Here is a 25,571-nt window from a genome sequence, read left to right as displayed (position 1 = left end):
AAAAATGAAGCTGTAAGAATAGAGAATGAGATAAACACATTCTATTTTGAAAGGAGCAAAAGATAGTATTTTCTTAAAAGTACCTTGAATCTGACTGAAGGCATCAACAAACAAGTAAATGGGGCTAATTTCATTCATAGCTGTATGTCCTTTGCCCAAACCTTTTCAGTGAACTGAGAGGGAAGATCTGTGTGTGGATAAGAAGTTCTTTAAAAGGCAAGAACAGAAGGTAGGAGTAAAAGAACAAGTCTGGAGGGATGGAAAATTCTCTTCCCTGGATGAGTACCTCCATTTGTTTAATCATTGCTCTCAGCCAGTTTGAGAATAATAGCCTATTCTTAACAATGCTGTGTAGTATTTTAGGTGCCTGCAGTGAATATGCTGCTCTGTAGGGGTTGTCACTAATGCTGGTATGAATAGAAAATGATGGAGAAAAGGAGGCTCATGAGAGATCTCCTAACTTTATACAATTACCTGAAAGGAGGTTTTAAGGGTGGTCAGGCACTGGAACAGGCTGCTCAGGGAAGCAGTGGAATCATCATCCATGGAAGTGTTCAAAAAATGTGTGGCACTTAGGGACAGAGTTTAGTGGTGAACATGGTGGTGCTGGGTGAATGTTTGGACTTGATGATCTTGGAGGTCTTTCTATGACTCTGATTCTGCTCTATGAATTGGAGGTACTGTACTACTTTTAAGGTGTTACTCAGAATATATTCCCACAAACCACGTGATTTAGAAAAAAACTGTTTCAAGGTGTCCAGGATGCTTCACACCAGGGCTTTTGAGTAAAAAGCCTGACCTGACAAATGACATCTTGACAGTTTTGAGCCATGAAGGAGAGAAAAATGATGTGTTTTATGTACAGATGGAATGAATTGGCACCAACAACATGAAGAGGTTTTAATATTTTCTTCATTCCTTCCTGAATGTAACCCAGATTTAGTACTTTCTTTGTCCCACCTTGGTTACTCTTGACAGCATTTGCCTGACACCAGAAAATAGAACTTTCAGGTTTCCTGAGAGCAAATTTTCCTGTTAGATGACTTCCAATTAAGAATTAACCCAAATACTGATTAGAGATCTCATCATATTTCAAAATGGCAACCAAGTTCTTTAAAAAATATTAAAAACATTTGTAAGATTGTCATAATTACTAACTCCAATTCTGAGGACATTCTGGAGTCCATTTAATCCAACTCTGTAGAACATCACTTTCCTCACTTATACACCACTATCATTGTCCCCCCTTCTGCTCCATACCATTCTCTGCGAACTGTACAGCCAAAGACCACCAATTCCTAGCACAGAATGCCAAGTTATGAAAAATGAGCTTGATTAAAGTTTGTCATAGTCATCAGACAAGCAGAAAAAATTCATAAGTATACCTAGTTAAAAAGCTTATCAGATCATTGTGAACACTGATAGACAAAAATATTACCTGCGAAAAACATGCTTATTTAAATCAGAATTTTATATAGATATCATAAAAATACAGTTTCAAAATGTTTATCAAATAGATCAAAGCACATATTTATTGCCAATTGTTTGAAATGCAGTAGAAAAATTATGCTGAGTATATGTTCCTATTGTAATTTATCCATGTAATTCTGAACTGATTTCAATTTCCATATTTATTGATAACTGAGAGTATGAAGCATATTAATATGCAGTGCAGTTACATACAGTATAAACTGTGGAAATTAGGGGAGAAATCTGAAATCAACAGTAAGTTATTGAGGTTTAGGCATATCAGTACATGAATAATTAGCATAAATTTGCTTATCAGTTCATTTATCTTTTCTTCTCCTGGTAGCTTTTGAACCTCTTGATTAATTTCTGTCAAATTTGCCAGAAAGGGAGATGTTTAGAGATATATGAAGAAATTTCAGTAAGTCTGGTAGATAATAATAAGAAATAAACTTCATGAAGACTGCAAGACAGTGCAGGAGAGATAGCCCAGGAGTCGTTCTGATCAGGGCATGTAGGGAGAAACCTCCTGGTACACATTAAACTTGGCAGTATATTGCTGGTCCTGTAGATGTACTTATATTAGAGATTTCAGTTTTGGGGGGTTTTTTAAGAGTAAACCAGATTTATGGGAAAAGACAAGGTATTTTAATATCAGACATAAGATTATTTCTGTAACAGGCCAAAGATTGATGTATTAGTATATATATCCATAGATTTTATTTTTGGTGTGGTTTTTTTTTTTTTTTATGGTCTTTTTTTCCCCCTATACTAATACTTTTTTTCCCTATACTATTCCCACTAATACTCACCCCTACATGAGATCCAGAACCTAAAAATTAATCTCAGTCTTTTTGAGAGAACATCCGAAGATCAGTTTTAGAAGTAATGAAATGAAATGCTCCCAGAGATACATGTAAACACAAAAGACCTCTCTGCAGGGAGGCAGGAGAGTGCAGTGACTGCCTGTTTCCTTTTTACTGAGGAGAAGATGAGCTCCCCTCTGGCAAAAAAAAAAAAAAAAAAAAAATTAGATTCAAAATATTAAGAGTCATTAATTAAAGGCAATGATATTGGTTATATGTATTACACGGAAGTGATCTAAAGGGACTGTAACTCTGATTCTTGTTTCTAGTTTATTTTTCCTGGTTTTGATTAAAGGGCTTAGAGTTTATGATCTGTTTTTATCTACACTGATATATAGATAGGGTGTGTGCATGCCCAGAGCTGAAGGAAATAAATCCAGTCATTCCACAGAGCAGCTTAGAGCTGTGAGAGAGTTCAATGTGTAATAGTGATAAAAAGAAAATAATATGAAAAAATACAGATATTAAAAAAAATGAATATTCTGCTGCTGTCCTCAATGCTCTGATTGCAGAAGCTACAAAGAGAATTACACATACCGATTAGAAGACAACATCTTAACTTCCTGGCGTGTAAAATGACATCAATTCCCCTTCCACAAAGGGACTCTACCAAATTTATTTTAGCACTGAAAATTTGGAACCATCTGGGATACTGAGTAATTCAAATCTTTATTTCTTTGTTACTTCTCAGTTATTTTGAGAAGTCTTAAGTTGAATGGGTTTTTTTTTGGTTGGTTTGTGGTTTTTCTTTTAAAGCAGTTGTTTCTTGCAAAATTACAGCTTTTTCTTTTTACTTACCTTGCTGTAAATCATTTTACGTTCTCCTTGATATAAACAAAATGTCTGAGGATATTGGGTCTTCCTGTTTCTTCCCTTCTGTTGTGTGTTCTTATTGTGGCCTTCATAAGTATTTAAGAATTTAAACATCTTTGACCTTTCAGACTATTAAAATAATTTTGCAGTGGTTAAAGAAATTGACTTTTTACTTCAAATTCATGAGGAAGTAAGTATGCAGTTGCCCATAATTTCTCTGTCCTTCAGCCAGTCATGTTCTGTACCTGAATTACTTGAATTCACAACTTTAACCATCATCTCTAAAACAGAAATAGAAATCCAAGAGGTTGCTACATTTCTTCATGAAACACAGGAGCTTTCATATAAAGACCTCAACTTAGTGGTCTCACTAGGTACAGGAAAAGGCCAGGTGTTACTTTCTGTAACAGCAGCTGATAGACCAGGCACCACATGATCACTAGTCTCAGGTCAGCTACAAAAATTTTTGCCCTGCAATTTTGCTCCTCCCCAAAGCTCCTTGTTTTTGAAACAGAGGTTGCCATATGGCAAAACGTCTCCCATTTTCAAATTTGCCGTCCTATTTGTGAGCTGTGATGAAGATATAAATGTTGTTGGCACTGAAATGTATTCAAATATTGGACTTCTATAGGTTTGGAAATCTGAAAGAAGAAAAAGGCAGCATTGTCTGACTGGCCAGAGCTCCATGTGGAAGAGATCTGCATGGAATAGCTGGAGAAACTTCTGAATACATCTACTTAAAATAATGGTATTGGGCAGAGGGCATGGTGACCAAGTGAATAACTAATTTTCTAAACTAAGCATTTCCTTCGAAAATGCTGCTTTTCAGTTCTACTCAGCATTTACCCTGTTGTTTAAGCTGAATTACATCTGAGTCTAAAGCTCTACAGGTTCCAAAGCAGCACAGACTTGTTCCATAACTTGGCTGGCCACGCCACATGAAAGATCCATCACATCATCACCTGAAAGATCAAATGAAGGGAGAGACGATTCATCTTTGCAGAGCTAAAGAATTTGAACTTAGGCATCCACATAAGAATTCTTTTTTCTCACATTAATTTCCATGCAGACATCATAAAAGCCAGTTTTGTCCACCCCTCAGCTTTCATGTCCTCAGTTTTCTTATCTAGAAGAAAAGTGAAATTTAACTATTGAAAAAATTGTTAATAGGTTGTGTTGGTTTTGTTGTTGTTGTTGTTGTTAAACATTCTGTTCATGCAGTATTTGGGAAGGATATGTAAAATATCCAAAAGGAAAGAAATGTGGCAAAGTAACTCATAAACTGGGAGCTTTCAATGGAGAGAAAATCTAAAGAGGATTCTAATTTTTATATTCAATATTTGAGCAGCAGTGTCTAAGATATTTAACAAATTATTTGTGCTTCAATCAGAATCAGCAGTCTTTATTATAATTCTTCTATTTTTATATAGCATAGTACTTCTTTGTATGCATATACCTTTGTGGGTAGTTTTCATCAGTTAAGCTTATATATGATGTACTATGTTTTTTTGAGCAATTCAGTGAACTGTAGTACTCTCTTGAGAAATTAGTCATAGCTCCTTAACTTTGTCTTCATTTGCTTTTAAATACATTCTATTTTGATAGTGAAGCTATTTTGATTACTTGATATTCACTGTGACTGAAAAAATACCTGTGCTTGAATGTAAAATTTCCCCATTGCCAGGAAGCACACAGAGTTTTCTGTAGGTCAGAACAGACTGAGGAGACGTCAGCCATGATTATGTTCCTTAAGTGATTAGAGATACTTCCTGATGGTATCTTGGTGTTCCTTGTGTTAATTTTGAGTCATATTTAGATCACTTTCTGTAGACATGGAATTTATTCATTGATAAAACAGAAACTTCAGCACAGTGTACAGTTAATGGATATATCTGAAGGGGTGCAGATGGCCCAGGAGATAGATTTGCCTCTCTCTCCACTCTGACTGTACAGAGGGATAGGAACTTCTGCTGTGTTGCTCGGTGTTTCCATATGGTGAATTGAGTGGGAGCTTAGTAGAATTTATGTATATTGTGGGTTTTTTGGGTTTTTGGTCATACAGTGCCTGTTTGTAAAGGGTGTGAATCAGCTCCATGCAATACTGTCTTTGAGGTCACTCTGGTCTTTTTCTGCTGTTGAGTTACCATCATTAGTTACACTCTTTTCCACAGCTCAGGCTTGTCCTCCTGGGAGAAATCCCTAATCGTGTGGTGTCATTGATTCCTGAATTCTCCACACAGGATCTCAGCTACAGTTTTATCTGCACATTTATCAGAGCTATCACAGAAAGGTGGAAAAAATTTTACCAGAAGATCCACCACAGTTTTTATTATCTAATACACATCTAGGGCTGGGGGGAGACAGGGATGAGGCAGGAGAAAAAAAAAATGGGAAAAGACACTGCAAAGTTCTGCCCTAGAGAAAAGCAGAAGATTGGTCTGACTCAGGATTTCATTTCACGTGCTTTGGTACTGGTGGGATTCACAGCATGGCATCTTCTCAGAGAAGGTGCCTGAACAGAAGAAACCTTTTGTATGATTGCATATTGATCAGAGTATTTGCTTAAGAAGTGGGAAGCTCAGTTAATTTTTTTTGGACTGGGGAAAATTTTGAACCTCTCTTCTGGGAGAATGCCTATGAGACTTTAGAAGAAGCCTGGGATGGAGCTCGTGTCCAGCTCCTGTTGAAACTGGGCTGCAATTGAAAGGAAAATGCAGACTTGAGAGGACAAGGATATTAAGGAAGAAGTGTATAATATTGCTTATTTTGTTTAGTAATGTTAATTGCACTTGCTATTGAACACTCTATTGGCAGGATGTGTTTTGCTCAATAGCAGAAATATTCGCTCAAGCCAGAATAAATACAGGCAAAAAAAATATGTTTAGAAAGTAGTTCATTCATTTCTTGATTTTTTTTTTTAAAATTTTATCCCTTAGTGACACACTTCTGAATTAAATCCATGCTTGCCTAAATAATCAGGGTGTTTTAAACACAGTTTCTACCTGCATATTCACTTACACTTTTACTTGTTACAGCTACAGTAAGTATGGCAGTGGCTGAGATACCTTGCAGTCTTTCAGCTGCTTGATTCAGGTACTGGAAGCCATTGCAGAGCTTCATGTGGGCTGAATTACCCCACTGAGTATCTGAAAAGCCTGGTTAATTAGCTTCCTTGCCTGTCACTCACTTGTTTCCATCTATTTTCTCACTTCAGCTACTTCAGTCATAAAACTGTAATTTGTTTTTCTGTGACTGTGAAGATGATACTCATAATTTACTCCTCCATCTACCCATTACAGTATATTTTTTAAAATTTTGATTGATTATATTCCTGAAGTTTTGCTTTAAATGGTCTATAACTTTATGAAGCTGGACAATTCATTAACAAGTGTATGTGCAGACTTTCAGCAGTGACATCTTACTAGAGATTATGACAGCACACTGTTGATTTCAGTTCAATTCAGTGATCATTTATTACTAAACCTTCCTGCTACGTATCTCAGCATTTTTATTTGCCCAGCAGTCTTTATTTTCAATCATTTTTTCCTACTTCATAATTACATTTTAAAACCCTTCAATGATTCCCAGTTGGAAGACCCTTACCCCTGTACTGTGATCTGTCACACAAGGTCTTTGTTCACTAATCCGTGTCTACTGACATTGAAGCAGGATCAAGCAATTGTGATTTAGAAAGACATATAAAATATTTTGAGGTCAAATTTTGTGCTGTACACCATGATCTTATATGTTCGTGGGGTTTTTTTTAGATTATTGTCTGTTGCGAAATGTTTAATTTAAACTATTTCTTATTTCTCTACTTCATAACAGAAGTTCTTCAGAGAAAGTGAAATATGTAGACTTTTTTCCCCTTGTTTTTAGATTTATCTATTTTAGAAAAATTTAAGAACTCATATGTTACTTTTAGAAATATTAAAATGCCATGATCTTCAAGTTTTAGGGAAAGAAAAAAGTTCTACCAAATTGAAAACATGGTTCATTTTTGCAGTAAAGGTGAATAGCTACTGCTTTTAGCTTTGTGGAGCCATGAAAGGTGAGATGACAGAAATGTCACAGATGGAAGAACAAGTATTGCATGTAATGATGTTAAAATCTGTGAGGAAATAAAAGCATATATTTAAATCTTGCATTTTAATGTTACCATTTATTAAAGAAACATTAAAACTCCATGGGAGGTTTTTTTTTTGTGAATAAAATGTATTCCACAAGGAGATGGATTTCTGTTAATAGGACAATATGTCTTTTTCCTCTGAGCCACCATAGCACTTTGTTGGAAATTTTTTCTGCTCTGTCTCTTTCACCACTAGCAGTTCACAAAAGATTACCTGGTACATGGGTACACCAGAACCAACCCATGAATGATCACCAGGGAAATCTATCATAACCTTCATTATTAGATTAGCTGTGGAGAGTTAACAAAATTTTTGTCCCCTTTCTTCCTCCTTTTCTTCCAGACCACAAGTGCTGTGACATCATGTAGTGCTTGTAATCCAGGGCGTATGATACACTAGGGCCTTACAAGGAGAGACAGTAGAGAACTGCTCTGAGCAGACTGCAGCTGTATCTCAGCTTCAATTTAATATTATCTTTATTATTACTTTTATTATTGAATTAGGAATTGCCTTCATTACTTTACTGTGTTTCTTTTGCTCTGAGTGAGCTCGAATGGATAAATGTGTTTCTTTTATTTGCAGCAATAAGCTGGGTACAGTTAAAAGTATTAGCATCATCACACAATATTGTGTCCTTTTCAAAGGTCAAGCGCAAAAAAGGCTTGGATATTTTTAAGCAACCTTATTTCTTGTGTTTGTGGGTTGTTGCTTGCAGAGGGCATCTGATGCTGCAAATGTGACCCCCTAAATCTTAAATCTTAAAGTTCTGTGTTTTAGGCAAATGTAATTTTTTGGTAGTAAGGAAAAGTATATTCTAGTAGGCAGCTGTCAGATCTTGCTCCTTAAACACTGCTTATCATCACCAAGGTTACTATTTATAGCTGACGGACGGATAGCAGTGGATCAGGCTGAGGTAAAATACAGGTCAGGCTTTCCATGTGTGTGGGTGAAACTTTTCACCCCTTAATCATACGGCACTGCAAAAGAAAACATTGCTAAAAGAGCATAGCAACAACACGGCTTCCAATATTGCTATTAGGAGCCATAGCTATTGTTTTACATGAGTAGGTGATGATCCCACCTAATTAATACTCAGCAGTAAGCTCTAACATGAGCTGAAATTCTTTTTTTGGAAAACGTGTACCTCATTGAGTAGGCAAACATGTTGTTCATTTTCATTCCCGTTTAATCCTAAATTAAAACAGTATCCAGCCTAACTGGTTCTGTGATTCTATTATTGCTTGGGATGTTGCCACTAATTTTAAAGGCTTTTTGAAAGGTTAACCTTGGCTAGAAACAAACAAAAGCAAAATGCGTAACTGCAGCAATCTTTCATGGCAAGCTAGGATTAATTTCTGTTAACACATTTATATAAATTCCCTGACACTTTTTTTTTTTAATCCCCCCTAGATCTTGGCAAATGTAATAATTTTTATCTGCGGGAACTTGGCAGGAGCGTACCACAAGCACCTCATGGAGCTCGCGCTGCAGCAGACGTATCAGGACACGTGCAACTGCATCAAATCCCGCATCAAGCTGGAGTTTGAGAAGAGGCAACAGGTAAAGGAACATTCCTGTCTGGGTCTGCTTTTCTGTTTGAACACTTTCCTCCTGTTTGTTGCTATGTAATCCAGCTTGTTAATGGGAAAACACTTATTGAATTACTTAAACTACATGAAACACGCCAAGTCTTTTGAATACGGTTGTGCACAATTTCCATCTGACTGTAGGAAAGTGTTACAGTTATTTTTGTTGTCAAAGTATGTTTTTTTCCACTTGTTCTATGAAAATATTTTATGATGAAGAGAGTTAAAAACACTGTATAGATCCTGTTTGCCCACCATCTCTTTTGTTGTCCTCATGGAATGAGCTGTGAGATGTACATGTGTGCTTCTGGGAATCTTCAGTTCTTCATGCCCAAGACCAGTGCTGCAAATCACTGCAGGAAGATATTATTGCACTGTTTTTGAAAAATATTTGAATCCACAATACTGATGAATCATGTGATATAGTTCTAGAGGTCAGGTTTGTTAAGAGGAGTTAGGGAAATTGCATAATGATACTGTCATTTATTGCAGCAGTTAAATAAAAGAATTCTCTGATTGCTTTATATAGTTCTTTTTCTCTTTGCAAGTTCTGTACAGTGCCTATCATCCTGACAGATAGATGCCTCATTTAAGAGAATTTGAAATACAAATCAGTTCATCAAGTAGTAAAGAAGATAGGTGCATTTTGCTTTGAAGGTCACCAAGACTCAAACTTCCATGAACTGTTAAGGATCAGAGAATAGAGACACTGACAGGTGTCTGTGGTCACAAAAATGCTTGTGTGTACCTCGCGTGTCCCAGCTGACCTTAATTGTCATGTCTGTCTCACAAATGCCTGTATCTGCTTTAAATTAAGGTTTGCACGATCCATCACCAACACTTTTTTCTTAAAATAAGCAAATGGAAGTTCTACACCAGGATTTTACCAGGTTGTGTGTTCAGAGGGCTGTCCTTATTCTGCTGGGCACTTGGCTTGCATACTGGCTGAAGTTACTACAAAAAATTTCAAGTAATCCTAAGGAGGACGGTTTACAGTAAAAGCAAGTTGTGATGATTAGATACAAAATTTGCATAAGGCGCTATTGCAGGAGAGGTTTGTAAGAGCAGTCATTTATCTTTGCACTTCTGCCTCCAAAAGCTGTGTGCAGGGAATGGGTGGACTGTGAGCTCAGTTGTAAGGGCCTGGGTTTCTATATTGGTAGCTTTTCCCTCCAAGAATAGGAAACACATTGGTTTATCTGCAAGAAGCAGGCAGGTAGTGTTACTGGACACTGAATTCAAAGGAGTAAGGATGCTTTTTGTAAGAAGACAGTACTTACAGCAGACATGGTTCTAGCTGATGTTCTCTGCAAATGTGTATTATTTTGCTAAATATTACTAGTTTCTATGGAAAGTAGCTTTGGTGTACTGTCACTACTGAAGATCTTGCAGAAATGATTGAGAACCTGACAGTGAAGAGAAGCAAACTACCAGGAATTGTGTGACAGATACTTCCTCTTTGGGGCTTGCAGTACTTGTGTTTTAAAAATGCTGTAGCCTAGCAAGATGGAAAGAAGCAAAAAGTGATAAATGTTGCTCTTCTATTTATGTTCTTATATTCTTATGTTGTTCTTATATGTTCTTAATTATATATATGTATCTTTAGGTATGTGTTGTCACATTTGTGTTTTGATAGGATTAAATCTATCAAATCAGTTAAGACATCTACACAGCCCTAGGTAGTGTATTGCAGGGCTGGATTAGTAACAGATAGGTCAATGTCTTACTGAAAAAAAGTCAAGTATCTGTGGAAGTCAGTGATCTTTTCAACCTCCAGTGAGCTCAAAAAGAGCTCATTAGATCTTCAGATCTTCTTCTATAGATTTCTTTGGCCTTTATCCCCTCAACCCCTTAATATATGTCCTTTATCTCCTCTCAAGTTTTTTCCAACCAAAAAAGGAAGACTTGTGCCTCCATATTATCACACTTAGGAACATTTAGTATTTAAATGTGGAAAGGTAAAATGAGGATTCATTTCATAAGATGGCTGTTTTTTTTCTTCAGGATTAACACATGTCTTTGTTTGCAGACATTAGTTCAGCAGTGGATGTACTTTTGTCTGCTTTTAACACTGGTTGTTTTCCCAGGAAGATACAAAAGATCATCCACATTGTTAATATTCAGGAAGCAACTCAATCATATTGGTGACTATTTTTAGAGAACTGGGATACAATGAAAGAGCACGGTGCATTTTAAAAAACATTGGTTTTGATCAAAGCCTTTATTAGCCAGTAAAAGGTTATAGCATAACCCTTGATTCTACATCTCTGTAACAGGAACAAAAAAATTAATTTAGTTTAATTTACTTTGCATAAGCTACTTTTGTACAAGTGCAGAGCGTAGGATGTACTTCTAAATGTTTAGGGCTCCAGGTCAAATTTGCACATTTTTGCAGATCACGGATGTCATGTATTTTATAATTGTTTTCAAAAGATGTACAATTTATGTTTCAAATTATTCTGTGAATTTCCTTTGTGTTATTTGAGAGTAGACTCATACAAATGTAGACTACTGTTGTTTTTCAGTTATTGGGGTTTCTTTTGTGTGTCTTTGAATAGGCTTTTTGAGAACACCATTTTGATAGATCAGTAGATAAGTATATTAAAATACCAATAAACAATTATGCCAAAGAAGTGAAGAGAACCCCCAGTTTCATTATTTTCTAGTGAGACCAATGTACATTAGAAAAAGGTGAAATGGGGGGAGGGGGGTGTGTATACTGAGGTACAAGTTGGACATACTGTACCCACACCACTGTGTATTTCTGCTGTGGGGGCACAGCAAAGGCTGGCTGCCCCCACAGGGATGGGAAGCTGCAGGTGGTGACACCTCCCAGCAGGGCAGGGGCCACTTTTGAACTCCTGTGGTGAAAAGCAGTATTTTCAAAGCCCACTTTGGTTTTTCGCACACACCTTTTATGTCTTTTCAGAGTTTATAAAGGAGAAATTTTGGAGCTATCCTGACCTCTTTTTAATTGGCAGCCTTATTCCAAGATACATATTTAAAATAGCCTCTCATAGTGTTATTTGTCTCCCTGATAAAAGTCTGGCTGACAGTTTGTAGGGCTAATGACTCACTGGTGCTGAGTGCAAGATCTTAACGCTGACAGCAGTATAATTGCTCTTCTCTCTCTCTTCTGGGGCTTTGCATCGTGAGACACAGGAATATACACTGAGAGGTTCTTACAACATTGCAGGGAGGTGTTCATAAGGTGTTGGTGTTCAGTGAGTTCTCTGAAATGATGTCTTTGAGAAGGAGGCAGTATAATGATGGTTTTAGAAACAACACTCTGGTAGCAGATGAAAATGAATGAGGTTTCAAATCATTGAGTGGGATTTTAATTTTTTCACTGAAACATGGTGAAGCAATGCCATTCATTAGAGGAACCGAAATATTTCAGAATTGTTTTTGAATTAATCCAAACAGAGGAACCTCATACATTTGTGAAGCTTAAGGCTGTTAGTAAAGAGCAGAAACAAACAGAAACATAATTTGACTAATATATGAAATGTGGATTCCTGCAAGTTTAATCAATGCATTTTAAAAGGTAAGCTACTAATATTTTCATGAATATACAATAGTTTTTCTAAGAGATTCCTCATTTTCCTTTTCCTCATAGCTTCAAGGCTAGTAAATGGGAAAAACAAAAACTAGTGTTGTTCTTTTAAATTTTATAATCCATTTATTACTTCAGCAGTGTTTGAGCTCATACACACATGTGGTTCCGGTCCTTTCTGTTAATTGATGTGTCAGTGTAGGGAGATAGAATATAAGTAAATAAAGGTAGTATAGAAAGTAATCTTACCCCTAAGGAGTTGCAGCTGGGCCAATTATCAGAGATTAGGAACAGGCCTGACTTTAACAGGCCACAGCTGTAACCAGTGAGAAGAAGAGTGCTATAAAACAGTGGGGTGAATGGTTGAAAGGGGCACTGGAGTTGGTTGGCTCATGTGAGAAGAAGGGAGAGTCAGTGCTCTGAGAAGATGCCTATGAGAAACACCAAAGAGTTAGGAAACTCTTGCAATAAGGAGGGAACAATATAGAACCTTTGTGCTATAAAGACAATGTGTCAGTACTAGAAGTAAAGCCTGTTCGGGGAAATGTTGAATTTTGCATGGTGGACCGTGGGAGAGATGGATAGAATATGCAAACAGAAACTGGACAGGGTTCACTGAAGGGCTACAGGGACTGCTGGTCATGACAGATGGTGAGACTTAGGGAACTCAAGGTATTTAGCCTGGAGAAGAAAAGGCTTGGAGGGGACAACTAACATCTGCCTAGTACCAGAGGAGTTTGAACAAAAGGTGTGGTCAGATTTCTCTGAAAGGCACACAGTGAAAGGATAAGAGACAATAGGCTTGAGCTGTGACAGGATAAATCTTGGCTGGAAGGAGATAAAAGATTGTTCCCCAAGAGAAGGGTTAAACTCTGGGAAAGGCTGCCTGGAGAGGTGCTGGAATCTGTGAGCAGAGAGATTTTGAAGTCCTAGCTGTATCAGATCTTATGCTTCAATTCTTGTGAGCAAAAGAGTGCACGTGACAAATATAGAGCTCAGAATCTCATTAGGCTAATTAAAGCCTTAACAATCTAATGGAAATACAAAAAAAATCTAGTTACAATAATAATAACTGTCATAGTCCACACTAATTAACACAAAATAGCATAAATATAGCTAAAGTTGTTATGCAAAAATATTCAAGTGTATCCCCCTTGTTCTCTGGTATTACTCTCAATTTTCTGTAATTATGTACCCCACAATACAGTACTGCCTTTGCCACGGGCTTTGTGCTGAGTTTGCAAGGCCCCAGGGTTAAAACTCTTGTATTTTTTTACCTTCTTGGAGCTTTATTTTTACTTAACTGCAACAGCAATATTTCTAATGACAAGGCACTTATAGGTAATTCATTTTTCATTAGGACACAGCCCAAACATAGATATTATGAAAGTAATAGTAATGAACAACTACTCTGTGAAGAATGAGATATTTACAACCACAACATAAGGTGGAAAATTGCAGACCTGACATGATAACAGAAGCCTTAAGAAATGAACGCCCAGAATGAGTGGGGGGCAATACTTGCACGTGGTGACTGGAGATGCTGCACAGGCTTGGCACTGCAGACTCCAGATCTATAACTGTTTAGATCTATAAGATTTATAAGTGACCAGTCAGCACTAGTCATTTGAAGAAATACAGACTTGTACCTAGTCGCAAGTGTTTTTAGGGGGAGCAAAGAGCAAGAGCATAGACTTGCAGACCAGCAAAGAAAGAGCAAGGTATAAGTGTGTGTGATCAGATTTCAAAAAAGAATTGCAAAGATATCCTAGATTGAGGAAGAAGTAACCATCAGCATCATATTTCTCCTCATAAAGGGCTGCAGATGCTTATGGCCTGCTGGAAGTCTCTCACCACCACTGCCAGGCTGAAACCCATCCACATTGGGACCCACAGGAACAGTTAAAGCATGAGACTTTTTTACCAGAAAAAGGGTTATAAACTAAGAAGTGTATGTATAACAATTTAAACCATATTATTACTACTAGGACTTTTCTTTCTTAATATAAAAGTATTTCTTTCTTTATTGTTTTTTTCTTTTTTTTTCTAATAATTACAGCAAGAGTAATACTGATACTGGAATTACACTGTTAAGATTTCAGTTATGCTATAAAGAAATGTAAACTAACTATAAATTCTTAGCTTTAGATGTGTGTATGTACATTATCAAGCTTGTTGCCTTTTAGTCCATAAACCAGATTTTAGATATTATGCTTCATGTGTCCCTCTAGATCCTGAAATTAATTATATCAGTGTTACTAAAGCAGAAAGCAGGTGTTTCTCAGCAAGAGGTCTTGAGTTCATTAGGAAGATGTAAATAATGGCGGTTTGAACTGCTTCCTCTTCAGTTTTTTTCCAGTTAAGGCTGTGCTCTGCTGTCCCCCAGTCCCCCAGAGGGATTGTTTGTCCCACAGTGTCAGGCCTGAGGTACCCCCAGAGTTAAGGCAATGTAGAGAAACAGCAGGCACATGGCCACCAGACAGGTGCTGACACAACTGAAAATCAGGCAAGGCAAGCTCAGAGAAGGCTGGAGACCCAGTGTTGGATACAGAGCTTGTGATATTGTGGTAAAATTATATTTTCTGGGCTACATCTGAGCAACTTCATCTAATGTTGAAATTGGCCACGTTTGGAGCAATATGTGGGACTGTGGATCTCAAGAGGTCACTCGCATCCTGAATTTTTCGTTGAGTCTCGGGTTTTCTTTAATGTCTTTCCTGTAATAGAGTGCCATGACATACAGGAATACTATGATTTCAGATAAAAATAAATGAAAAGGTAAATATCACTTTGAATCATATCCTATAAAATGAATGTTTTTTGAATGAACAAAAAGTCCCATCATGTGCTACTGAAATTTTTTCCAAGTTTTTCATACTGACTCTGCTTACAGAAATGTAATGCCAGGAATAATGTAGCTGTTTTTCTTCCTAATTTTTGATGAAAATAATATTAATTTTGCAACAAGGAATATGTGTTTGTTAAGTTGATTTGATAATCAAGTAGATACTTGTTGTTACTTTATGTTCAGGTTGTCCAGTCACTGAAGAATTTGAAACAGACTAAATAGTCATGATGATACCACAATAACAAGAGTCTGAAATTAATTTTCTCCCAAGGCTCAATATTTAGTATAAATCTGAAACTTTGGTTTCAAGGTTTATGTCACAACCAAGACCTGTAGGTCAAAAAGCTGTAACAAAGGTAGGATTGAAAGGTACAGAGGCTTCACATGTGCCTGGCTGGCCAGAACTTCTGTGAGGCAGAAAAGATATTCAAGTCCTTGCCTGCAAAAGGATCGTGTACTACGTCAGCAACCTGCATCTTGGTTATATCCCTGGAGTTATTCTTTCATGATTCTTCACTGCTAGAAAAGGTGCTTAGGAGCTTCTGCCCTGCAGAGATGGAGCAGTGAGGAGCGTGGTTGGCAGCTTTGCACTTTGCTACTGTGGAAAACTCCAGAGGTCCAACAAGTGTGGGATACTTACCTATCAGTGCTTTCTCAGGAATCTGGGAAATAACCTTGAAATTTATAGCAAAACACTATTGACAGATGACCACTTTTCCTAACCATCATTTTCCCGATTTTTCTCTGCTGAATTGTTTGTAGGAGGTATGAGAGACTCTTTATGTAGAAATAAAACTTTGTCATATTTTGAAATGTTATAAAATGTGCCTTTCACCTCAGGGAATGTATACTTCACTGTAAGGGGAGGAGATGCCAATATTGGAAGTCTAGTTACCCACATGAAGACACTCGTATTGTCCACAATTCTGAAATTAATGGCTTAGCAAATGTCTTGTGCAAGTATCTACTTCACAGATCAATAGAGACACTCCGGTTCTTGCATGTAATCTTTTTTCTTACCTTAGGACTTCATTGTGAGAAAAGGTCGTTCAGCATTTTGCAGTGAACTAGATGAGATTTCAGCTGCTTCTCTGTGTATTGATCTGCGGTAATTTATTACACTTAGCATGCTCAGATAAACTGATGAGTCATGTTGCTTTGTTTTATGAGGAAAATGTGTAGTTTAAATGGATACTAAGTACCACATTTTCATAGATGTCCTGATAATTTGGATGAAATACATAGCTGGCAGGCAAATGTTAATTTTTGTCATGGCACCTGCAATTTTGTCAGCCACGTTACAAAAGACAAAATTAATAGGTGAAAAGTCTTTCTTTTTAGAAAGAGAATGTCTTTTGACAGCGAGTCTAAAGTTTTCAATTGTTCATTATTCTCATAATTAATTGCCTCATTTTTAAATTGCCATTTTATTTCCAGATAAAAGTTATTGAAGTCCTACTAGATCCCCTTGTCCTTACTAACCTTGCTGTGTCTTTTTCAGATCTCCACATTAAACATTATTCTCTGCAGACAGGGATTACAGGGTATTGTGCCTACAGAAACTACACATAGATCACACAGATTTTGATAATCCAGAGGCCTGATTATTTTTTTACGTATAGAATTGCTCAGTCATATCATAATTGTTTTTATAATATTGTAAACAACCTAAAACATTTTAAAGGGCTCTCTACAATGAGGATTTTCCAGTATTTGTTCATTTTTGTGACCTTTTAATGATTCATGATTTTTTGTATCATTTTTATAGCAAGTGAACTGAACACGCTGTTGTCAATTATGTTCACCTAAGGAGCTAAAGATCCATAAAAAAAGTCTTCTTATAAGTCTCAGGGACACATTGGCCTTGTTAGCAGCAGCATCATGCTGGGAGATCCTGCTCATTTGGGTTATGTACCATGAACTCTCTATTCTGTCCAGAACTACTGCTTTCCAACATAAATGCTTCTGTATTGTAAATAGATGTTTTACTTCTGAATTTGTTGCCTTTGGGTGTTTTAAATGCCTTGTGTGGCACTGCTGACAAAAAGTGATGTACTTTTCTAACATTGTTAACAGTCATATGACTTCTAAATATCTCCTTTATGTCAGTCCTAATACATTTTGTTCTTTAAATGATTGTTCACTTGGACATTCACACTGGCAGTGCACATAAACTGAACAACTTAAGTTGGGTACATTTGAATCCTGTGTGTCACTGTGTTCTTCCTCCTTTCTTTACTGTGCTCAGGTTATAATGGAAAGGTGTGGTCACTGTCTTTAAGATCTTCTTGGGAATCTGGCTGTATTGGGACTTTTCTAGAAAAGTTCATGTCCTTGTCCATGGCCTAATTAGATATTACTTCCAACTTTTTTTAGACTGTAAATCAGTTACCTTTCTCTTTTTGTAATATTCTTTTTCTTTCTTCACTCCAAGCCCCTACCTTCCTTTAGCAATTTTCTGGATCTGAAAGGCTTCATACTGCAGGAAAAAACATTAGGAGTAAATACAACTCTGCAAAATATACTATCCCCTGCAAAAGCACATCCCAAGTGGTAGATATCAAGTATAGAAGCCCCCTCAGCTACCTTCTAGGAGCTCAGCTGGTTGTGTTCAAGACTAACTTCTTTCTAAGACCTGCTATGAAAGCTGTAAGAACTTGGAGTACAGTCTTCTCACTCCTTCCCTTCGGAGTTGCTTTTTGCTAGGGCTGTCACCCTTGTTCCCCTGCTGAGGTGCATTGCAGCTGCACTGCAGTCATGTCAGCGCCTTCTAACTTGGAGTCTGCACCCTATCCCACAGATTTGACTTTCTGAGGAAAAACCCTTTCCTGCCATTTGGAGTGGTCATTGGACTCACCTGTTTGTGCTCCAAGATGGTGTTAGGAAAATGAATTTCCCGTAGGTCACCAGGCTTCTCTTCAGGGAATCCCATTGAGGTTTTGGTAAGAGTTGTGCATGTGGATGCTTAAGGAAATGAGCAAGAAAAACTACTTAATAATAAGCAGAGATTCTTGAGCTGTGTTGCTCTCGAAGGTGCTCACAGCCTGTGTGCCTTGCTGATTCTCAGAGCTGTGTTTTGTGTTTTATTATATTTTAGTTTTCTTTTAAATAAAAGGTCTCTCAGATTGAGAGGAATGTGAATTTATATAGGGTGGAAGGGGAGGTGGTATGGGCATGGTGATTCTGTCAGTCTTTGAGCTAAAAGGTGCATGTCCAACCTCAGATGCGTGGGTGTATGCACACCTACAGAATGGCTGTGTACAGCAGCTCTCAGAGTGCAGGGATGTTGAGGCAAATAGGTTTTTTGTTAAAAGCGTTACATTTATTTGTTCTTCCAAATTATCAAGTAGCTTTCTGGAAATTTGCGTTGTCTCAGGCTTGCTACACAAAATACTCGACATAAAAATATGTTTCTCAGTAAATTGCATTTAGAAATCTGCCAGGAAGTTCGATTGCAAGCCATTCAATCTGCGCTTCTGTGCTAATTTTTAAACCAGAATGTTGTATAACAGTAAATCATATGTTTGTGTAAATCTAAATTATCACATGAACAGTCATTATCGTTGACAAATGTCCTCTTGTTAAAAAAAAATAGTCTGATTGCCTCATTAAGGGAAACAAACCCAAGAATTACAGCTGCATTTGTTCTTGAGGTAGTTCTAGTTGAAATGAAGCTTTGTGCATTATTAAAGGTGAAAGTAAAAGTAAATCTTGATGAAAATTAGACTTTACTAAAATGCAGTAATGGTGACGGTAAACACCTTCTCTGAACTTTCTCTCCCTGTATTTCCTTCTTTCACTGAAACCTGACACTTGCTTTCTAAATCCTTACCAGAGCCACTAATGAATTCTTTCCGGCCTCTTCCTCTGATTTGAATGTGTTTTCAGATGGCAGAGATTCAAAAAGAAAAAGGAAGGAGAAGTGAGAGAGAATGCAAAAGGCCACAGGCTTAACTGTTTACAACTTTTACGTTCATTTCTTTTGTATCTACTGTAACCTATTTTGTGAACTTAATTTGTTCCTTTTAAAATTTGTGTCTAACTGAAATATTCAAAGAATTTTCATGAGCAGAATTGGAAGTGTAGTGGACCCTACTAGATATGTTTTCAAATACAATTTATAGAATGCTTTATTCCTATGTCAGAATGTTTTTTGTACAATATTTAGAAATAATAATAGAAAAATAAGCCTCAGATATGAAAGAGGTGACTTCATCTTTCTCCTTGCTTGGAGACCCAGCAGACTTGGTGGGACCCAGAGTATTTGAAACATCCTCAGCAAGTGTGTCTGTCTTAACTTGCTGGAGCTTCTATACCTTTCCTAGATGATGTGTTCCATTCTGCTTTTATCTTTGGGGAGTAAGATAAACCCTTTTGCCTGACTTAATAAGCCACAATTCAGTCTAGGCCTGTGAATCGCATTGGATATAAATAAAGTTTATTCCTTTCCCCTTTACAACCTTATGTGTGCCTGAAGGCTATTGGCCCCTCTCAGTTATTGCTAAAGTGATAAAGCCAGTACTAAAGGCAAACAAGCCCAGTTTCCTCCACTACATGTTCTACATGGCTTGTAGAACATGTTTTCTTGGCCTTTGAGGCAATTTTGTATTGTCTAACTTTCTCCAGCTGGTCCATGTGGTTTTCTATAATGCTAAATACTTTGGCACCATTATGAGATTTTTTTAAGCACCATTTGACATTTCAGAGGACAAGGACCTTGGAATATAATGTGCTATTGTCCTTTCACCTTTGAATTTCCAAAAGTTTGTTTAAAAATCAAATTACTGGAGGTCAGATAGGATCCCTAATTAAATCAGTTCCATTGTCTACCAGTGCTGGTCTGGAACTGTCTCCATGGTTTCATTTCTCTTTGACCACTCCATTCTAGCAGTTTTCCTGCTTTTGGAGTGTAGCTGCATAAGCCACCATGTACTTAATTAAAGTAGAGAAGTAATTTTTGCTTATTTGCTGTAATCAATATATAATATAAATATGTAGTATTCATCTTTTCTTCTTCTAAAGTGAGAAAAAAGAAAATTGCCCCTGGTGCTTTGAACAACTGCAATTTAAAATGGTTTCATATTTTAAGTATTATTAATATAATTCAGCTATCTGCGTATGATATTAAACTGATCTAAGAAAAAAACCAAAATAGCTGCAACAGTGATGCCCTTTAGTCAATTACTGGGAAGTCTGCAAGATCCCTCAAGTCTTGTACCTTGGAATTGCAAGAAATTATGTTCTTCCTGCCTTTTTGTTACTTTAGATTCCTCCTTAACACCATCTAGTGTTTTCTTTTTGCAACTGTTTGTGTTTGAAGGCTATTCCAGTCTAATTCTGTTGACTACGTAAGAGTCTTCTGCTTCCAGCTATTGTGCATTTGTGGCTGCTCTGTATTTTAATAAAGTGACTGTTGCCTCTCTCCTCTACTGTTATTTATATCTAGTGCTTTGAATTTTCTGTTTTACACTAAGTAATGAAATCTGATGGAGCAATGAACTGCCACTGACTTTTTCCAAATTCATCACTTTGAGTACCCAAGACCATCCTGTAAATAACTTTGAGGAGCATTCCTTTTCCTGTCATTTGCATTTGTGCATCCTTAGTGTTTCTCAGATGTTCTTGTTAAAATAATCTCAAAAGGAATTTTGTACTCTTAAATATTCCATTTCCTCGTTTCATGTCTCTTTCTGCCAGTAAATAGGTGTCTTCTTCCATGCTTCCTTTCATCTCTTGGGACACGTCTCACATTCTTCATGTATACCTCTTCTTTCAAAGTACATTTTATTTCCTGTAGAATCTTTTACAAAGACCTTTTGCCCTATGAAAACTTTGACAGGTTTATTCTTTGAGAAAATAGAAGTTTGACTTCTACTACTGTAATTACTTTGTTTGTTTAATCAGAGTAGTTTTTAAATATTTGTGAATATCTGACATGCAGGTCCTGTTCAAGCTGTATTCAGCATCCTTATCCCCTCATATTTTTAGATGGCCATTCAATAACAACCTCAAAAATGTACAATGACCTGCCTGCTACTCTGCCCTTGATAGTCTGCAAAAGAAGCATAATATATTTTGAAAACACTGAAATGCAAAAGATAAGGTCCCAACTACTGAATGTTCTCATCCTCTCCTTGAGTATGAGAAGCTGCTCATGAAATATGAGCGAGAGGAGCCATAAGAGTGTATTAATCTATGGCAAACTTAACAACAGCAGGAGGTATGGGTTGGGTAAACGTTACGGGCCATGGTGTGTTGTGGGTCATGCTACATAAGCTTACTAGGGGAAAAATTTTCAAGCTAAGTTCCTTCCCAGTTCTTTAAGCTAATCATAGAAGTCCTGTAAGTAAGCCTTGATTTATTGCTGAACATTGTCTGTGAGCATCCCTGCTTGGTTAAAACAGGGGAAGGAAAAACAAAGGTATGTGCCTATGAAAAAGTGGAATAGATAATCTTAGGCAGATGCTTCCCCAGTGATCTATCTGAGTGCAAGAAAATGTATGACCCAGTTATTTAATGAACCAAAATTGATGTTGCATTTAACCAATTTTGATATCCTCAAATCCCGTGGCATGCTTTTTCAACTGCTTAAGGTGTGAAGAATAATTTCCTTTTGGTTGTTTTAATTATTGACTGCATAGTTTAATTTTGTGACTGCCTAAGTAAGTCTCTGATAGTCTAAATCTCAGATTACTGTGTGCCTGTTTTAAAGTTTCTTCTTCCTTGCTACTTTCATTGGAGTTTTCAAGTTCAGTAGTTACCAGTTTTCTCATTATAGGTCATCAAATGTGACTGCTCAAGCAGTAAGACAGTGCTAAATATGTGTAGCCTTTTTTAATTTTCTGCTTTTAGCGGCAGTACTGTATTGATGACTTTACACCGGATAATAAATGTTCAGGCTCAAATGGTGCCTAACAGTCCCAACCTTTTTTTCAGCACTGAATAAGAAGTTCCTGTAGTATTTAGAGAAAAGTGTAACATTGAGGTGCTTTAGCCATGGCCCACAGCCAAACATCTACTGAGGGGCTCACTCATTGCCCCCTAGCCCCAGCAGGAAAGGAGTAGAAAACAGAGGGGAAAAAATAGGAATGGGAAAGCCTATGGATCCAGACAGGGAAATCATTTATCAATTACCACTGTGGGGAAAAAAAGATTTTATCTCCTGACAATAACATAGTTTTGGCTAGTTGAAGCAAAAGAGACAGTTAATAAAGCCTCATCTTTCCTCCTACCTTTCCCAGGCTCAACTTCACTCCTTCACTTCCAGCTCCCCTACCCAGTACAAGCACCATGGAGGGGGATAAAGGGTGGTCAGTACACAGGAGCTCCTCTCTGCAGCTGCTGTTTTCCTCTGCTCAGTGATGGCTCTCCGCTGGCTGCAGTTTTATCAAGCATATCCATCTGGTCTGGTGCTGGGCTGCAGTGTGGATGTCTGCTCACTGCCTTGTGAAACCATGGCCTTGGTCCTCTGAGACCTTTCTTCAGCTATTCCCAGTCCCATCTTTTTCCTGGTTAACTTGGTATCATCAGAAAAGAAAATGGCCCCCATAATTTTTTCTTGCTCATTTTGTCACTTTGCTCTAAAACCTGTTCTACTCCAGCATTAATTTGTATCAACTTCTTTGATTTCTACCCCAGAATTCATACTTTTGCACCTTCCCAATTCCCTCTTTTTGGTAGGAGCATATAGTTACATAGTTTTTATGAGTCTTTCTGCAGTATATTTCAGTCTTCCTTTGGCCCTCTCAGCTCCGTGTTAAACTCCTTGAGAACAAAAATCTTTTTTTTCTGTTGCTCAGAGAAAGCTATTTCTCCAGAACTTTGTTTGTCATGTTTTTTAATGATTTCATGCTCTTCTCTATTCCTAATGTTTGAAAGGAATGTCAGGTTTGGAAGAGTGCCTTTCTCCAGTCACATATATTTGATCCTTTAGAAATGCTGTAGCCAAAGTAGATCCTGATACCTGCCTCCCTTCCCAGTTCTGAGCTTTATTGGCTACTGTGATCTTTCAAATGTGAGAGGACTGAGGGAAAATAGTATTATAAATAGGTTTTGTTAAATTCCCTTTGCTTTATAGGTCACATCTGGTTTTGTTTGTGAGTCAGTCTGTCACAGATACCTTTAATAATGCCCTTTACAGCATTGAAGGGAACCCTCAGGCAGCCCAGGGCTGATAATGCTGCAGCAACTGTGGCTGCACGTCCTTTTTTACGTAATTAAGAAAAAGGCCTGGTGCTCACAGGGATTCTGTGCAGCTGTAGCACTCTCCACACTGTCAGCACTCTTTAAAGGCACAGTTACAGTGAGGAGATTTACTCCAGGGTAGTAACTCCTCATCACCGATTTTGAAGTGTAGGGATTGCTGGGCAGAATCTGTCTGTGAAGAATGGAATTTTAAATTGATAATAACTTCACTTTCTCTTTATATTTACAAAAAAAAATTGCATCGGTAATTTTTCTGCATTTTTAAGTTATTGTTTCAGGTTATTTTAAAATACATTTTTCCACAGACAACACACAGTGAGAATGAACATTTGTTTACTGATACCATAGGGGAAAAAATGCATTCAACTTGTTAGAGGAGTTATAAAAATAGAAAGCAAGAGTTAGTATGCCTGGTGCACTTATTGTGAAATGCAAATACGTCCAAGGATTTCTGAGGTTTTCATTGTTCTAACAAGATAATATAATCAAAATCATAAGCCTTTGGTTTTCTTTTTATACCAGCTTTTCTTTTATATATAATCATTTCTTACTCTAATAATGCATGCCTTCCTAATGAAGTTGGTTGCTTATCGTGTGTGTGTCCTGTGATAAAGTTTCTCTGTTTTCCTCATTTTGTATAAACTGTAGGCCTCATTTTTTTTTCCCATATGCATTTTCTGGAGTTTTTGTAAATTAATGTGTGCATCTTCAGTGAGTTTGAGGAACAAACAGTATGTCACAACCCAATTTAGAATCGGTAGCATATGAATAACATATTGCTCTTAGCTGAAGCCCCATTGATTTTTGCATATAAAATGCAATTAAATATTATTGTTGTTATGTTTTTGTTCAAACTCTTTGCAAGGATTCTTAATTATGCCAACAGACTGTCATAAAAAAGCTGTGTAATGCTATAAATAGATGTACTATAACTTACTCACATAAATCACTGCACCACAGTTTCTTCCTAATTTTTTCCATTCAGTTAAAATGTTCATCTAGCCATTAAAAGACAGAAGCACCTTGTTGCATAGCATGGAATATATTAGCATTTTAAAGATATGACTGTCTGAAGGTGAATTGGTTGACAAGTAGGAGGAATATGAATGATAATGCACCAAAAAGGAAGTGGCAGAACTGTAGTATAATATGTAAAAAGTGGATGCAGCAGGTGATTCTCAGGAAACTCTGATGACAGTTAAATAGAACCACGCATGTTTGGGATGCTGTAAAATGCAGACAGTTGTAAAATCTGCAAAATTTCAGCTATACTGTCTGAGACATACTATAAAAAAAAAAGAATCAAGGCAGCTTGATGCTGGTGGAGACTTTGGTAAAAAATTGGATGTTTTACAAATACAGGTAGGAAAAGAAGTACCCATTTTGAGAAGGAGAGGAACTTTTCTACATGATGATGAAAATGTGGAAGCCACGTGATAAATGTCTGTTAGTCATAGTGAGAATTTATGATGATTTCCAGAAAAAGCATCCTACTATTTTCTATGCCAGCAGGAGTAAACTAAGTACTCAGAATTGCAGTGACAAGGTAAAAAATTCCATTATGTGGAAATAGATAAGGACTTCAGCCCTTTTGGGATCTTACCTAATCCATGAGGTAGGACTACTAGACAATTAAACTGTGACTGTGGAGAGCCATGAGAAATATGGTGAACCTGTCTTGAACTTGGGATGGAGGAAGCTGAAGGACTGGCCACAATGTACACCACTACTGAAAGTACATTGCAAGTTTTCAGAGGAGATTCATCATCCTTTTAACCCCCAAAATCACATTAAAATGTTGTCCTGCTCGCTGACATCACTGTTAAAATGAAGAAAGCCCTAACAGCATTCAGCATACACCAAAGGGTTTTTGTCCTCCGCAGGTTTCCCCAAAGCTCCTGGAGATGACTGATCCTGACAGAGCATTACTGTGGATCCCTCAAACTTGTTCCAGAAAGTGCTGGGTTTATCATTATTGATCCAGTTCAGTGATACTTCTCAGATTTAAAAACATGAAGAAATGCAATCCACGTTGAAAATGATTGGGACATTCAGAAAACCCTCTTTAAATCCTAACTAAAAGTTGTGGTTCAGGGGCAA

At 37.1% G+C, this 25,571-nt stretch overlaps 2 protein-coding genes across 2 annotated transcripts in view; one reads left to right on the top strand and one right to left on the bottom strand.

Moving 5' to 3' along the window:
* Positions 1–25,571, bottom strand: part of FASTKD3 (FAST kinase domains 3) — a 160,708-nt gene that overhangs the window by 21,905 nt on the left and 113,232 nt on the right. The window lies entirely within an intron of this gene.
* ADCY2 (adenylate cyclase 2) overlaps positions 1–25,571 on the top strand; it is a 203,165-nt gene that overhangs the window by 90,310 nt on the left and 87,284 nt on the right. Inside the window, exon 4 of the mRNA XM_058041991.1 lies at positions 8,687–8,836. Coding sequence (XP_057897974.1) covers positions 8,687–8,836 — 150 coding nt within the window. The remainder of the gene's footprint in view (positions 1–8,686; positions 8,837–25,571) is intronic.

This window comes from Melospiza georgiana, chromosome 1 (assembly GCF_028018845.1).
Source record: "Melospiza georgiana isolate bMelGeo1 chromosome 1, bMelGeo1.pri, whole genome shotgun sequence".
Taxonomy (NCBI): domain Eukaryota; kingdom Metazoa; phylum Chordata; class Aves; order Passeriformes; family Passerellidae; genus Melospiza; species Melospiza georgiana.
The sequence above is the reverse complement of the archived record's forward strand: the minus strand, read 5'-3'. Positions and strand labels throughout refer to the sequence as shown.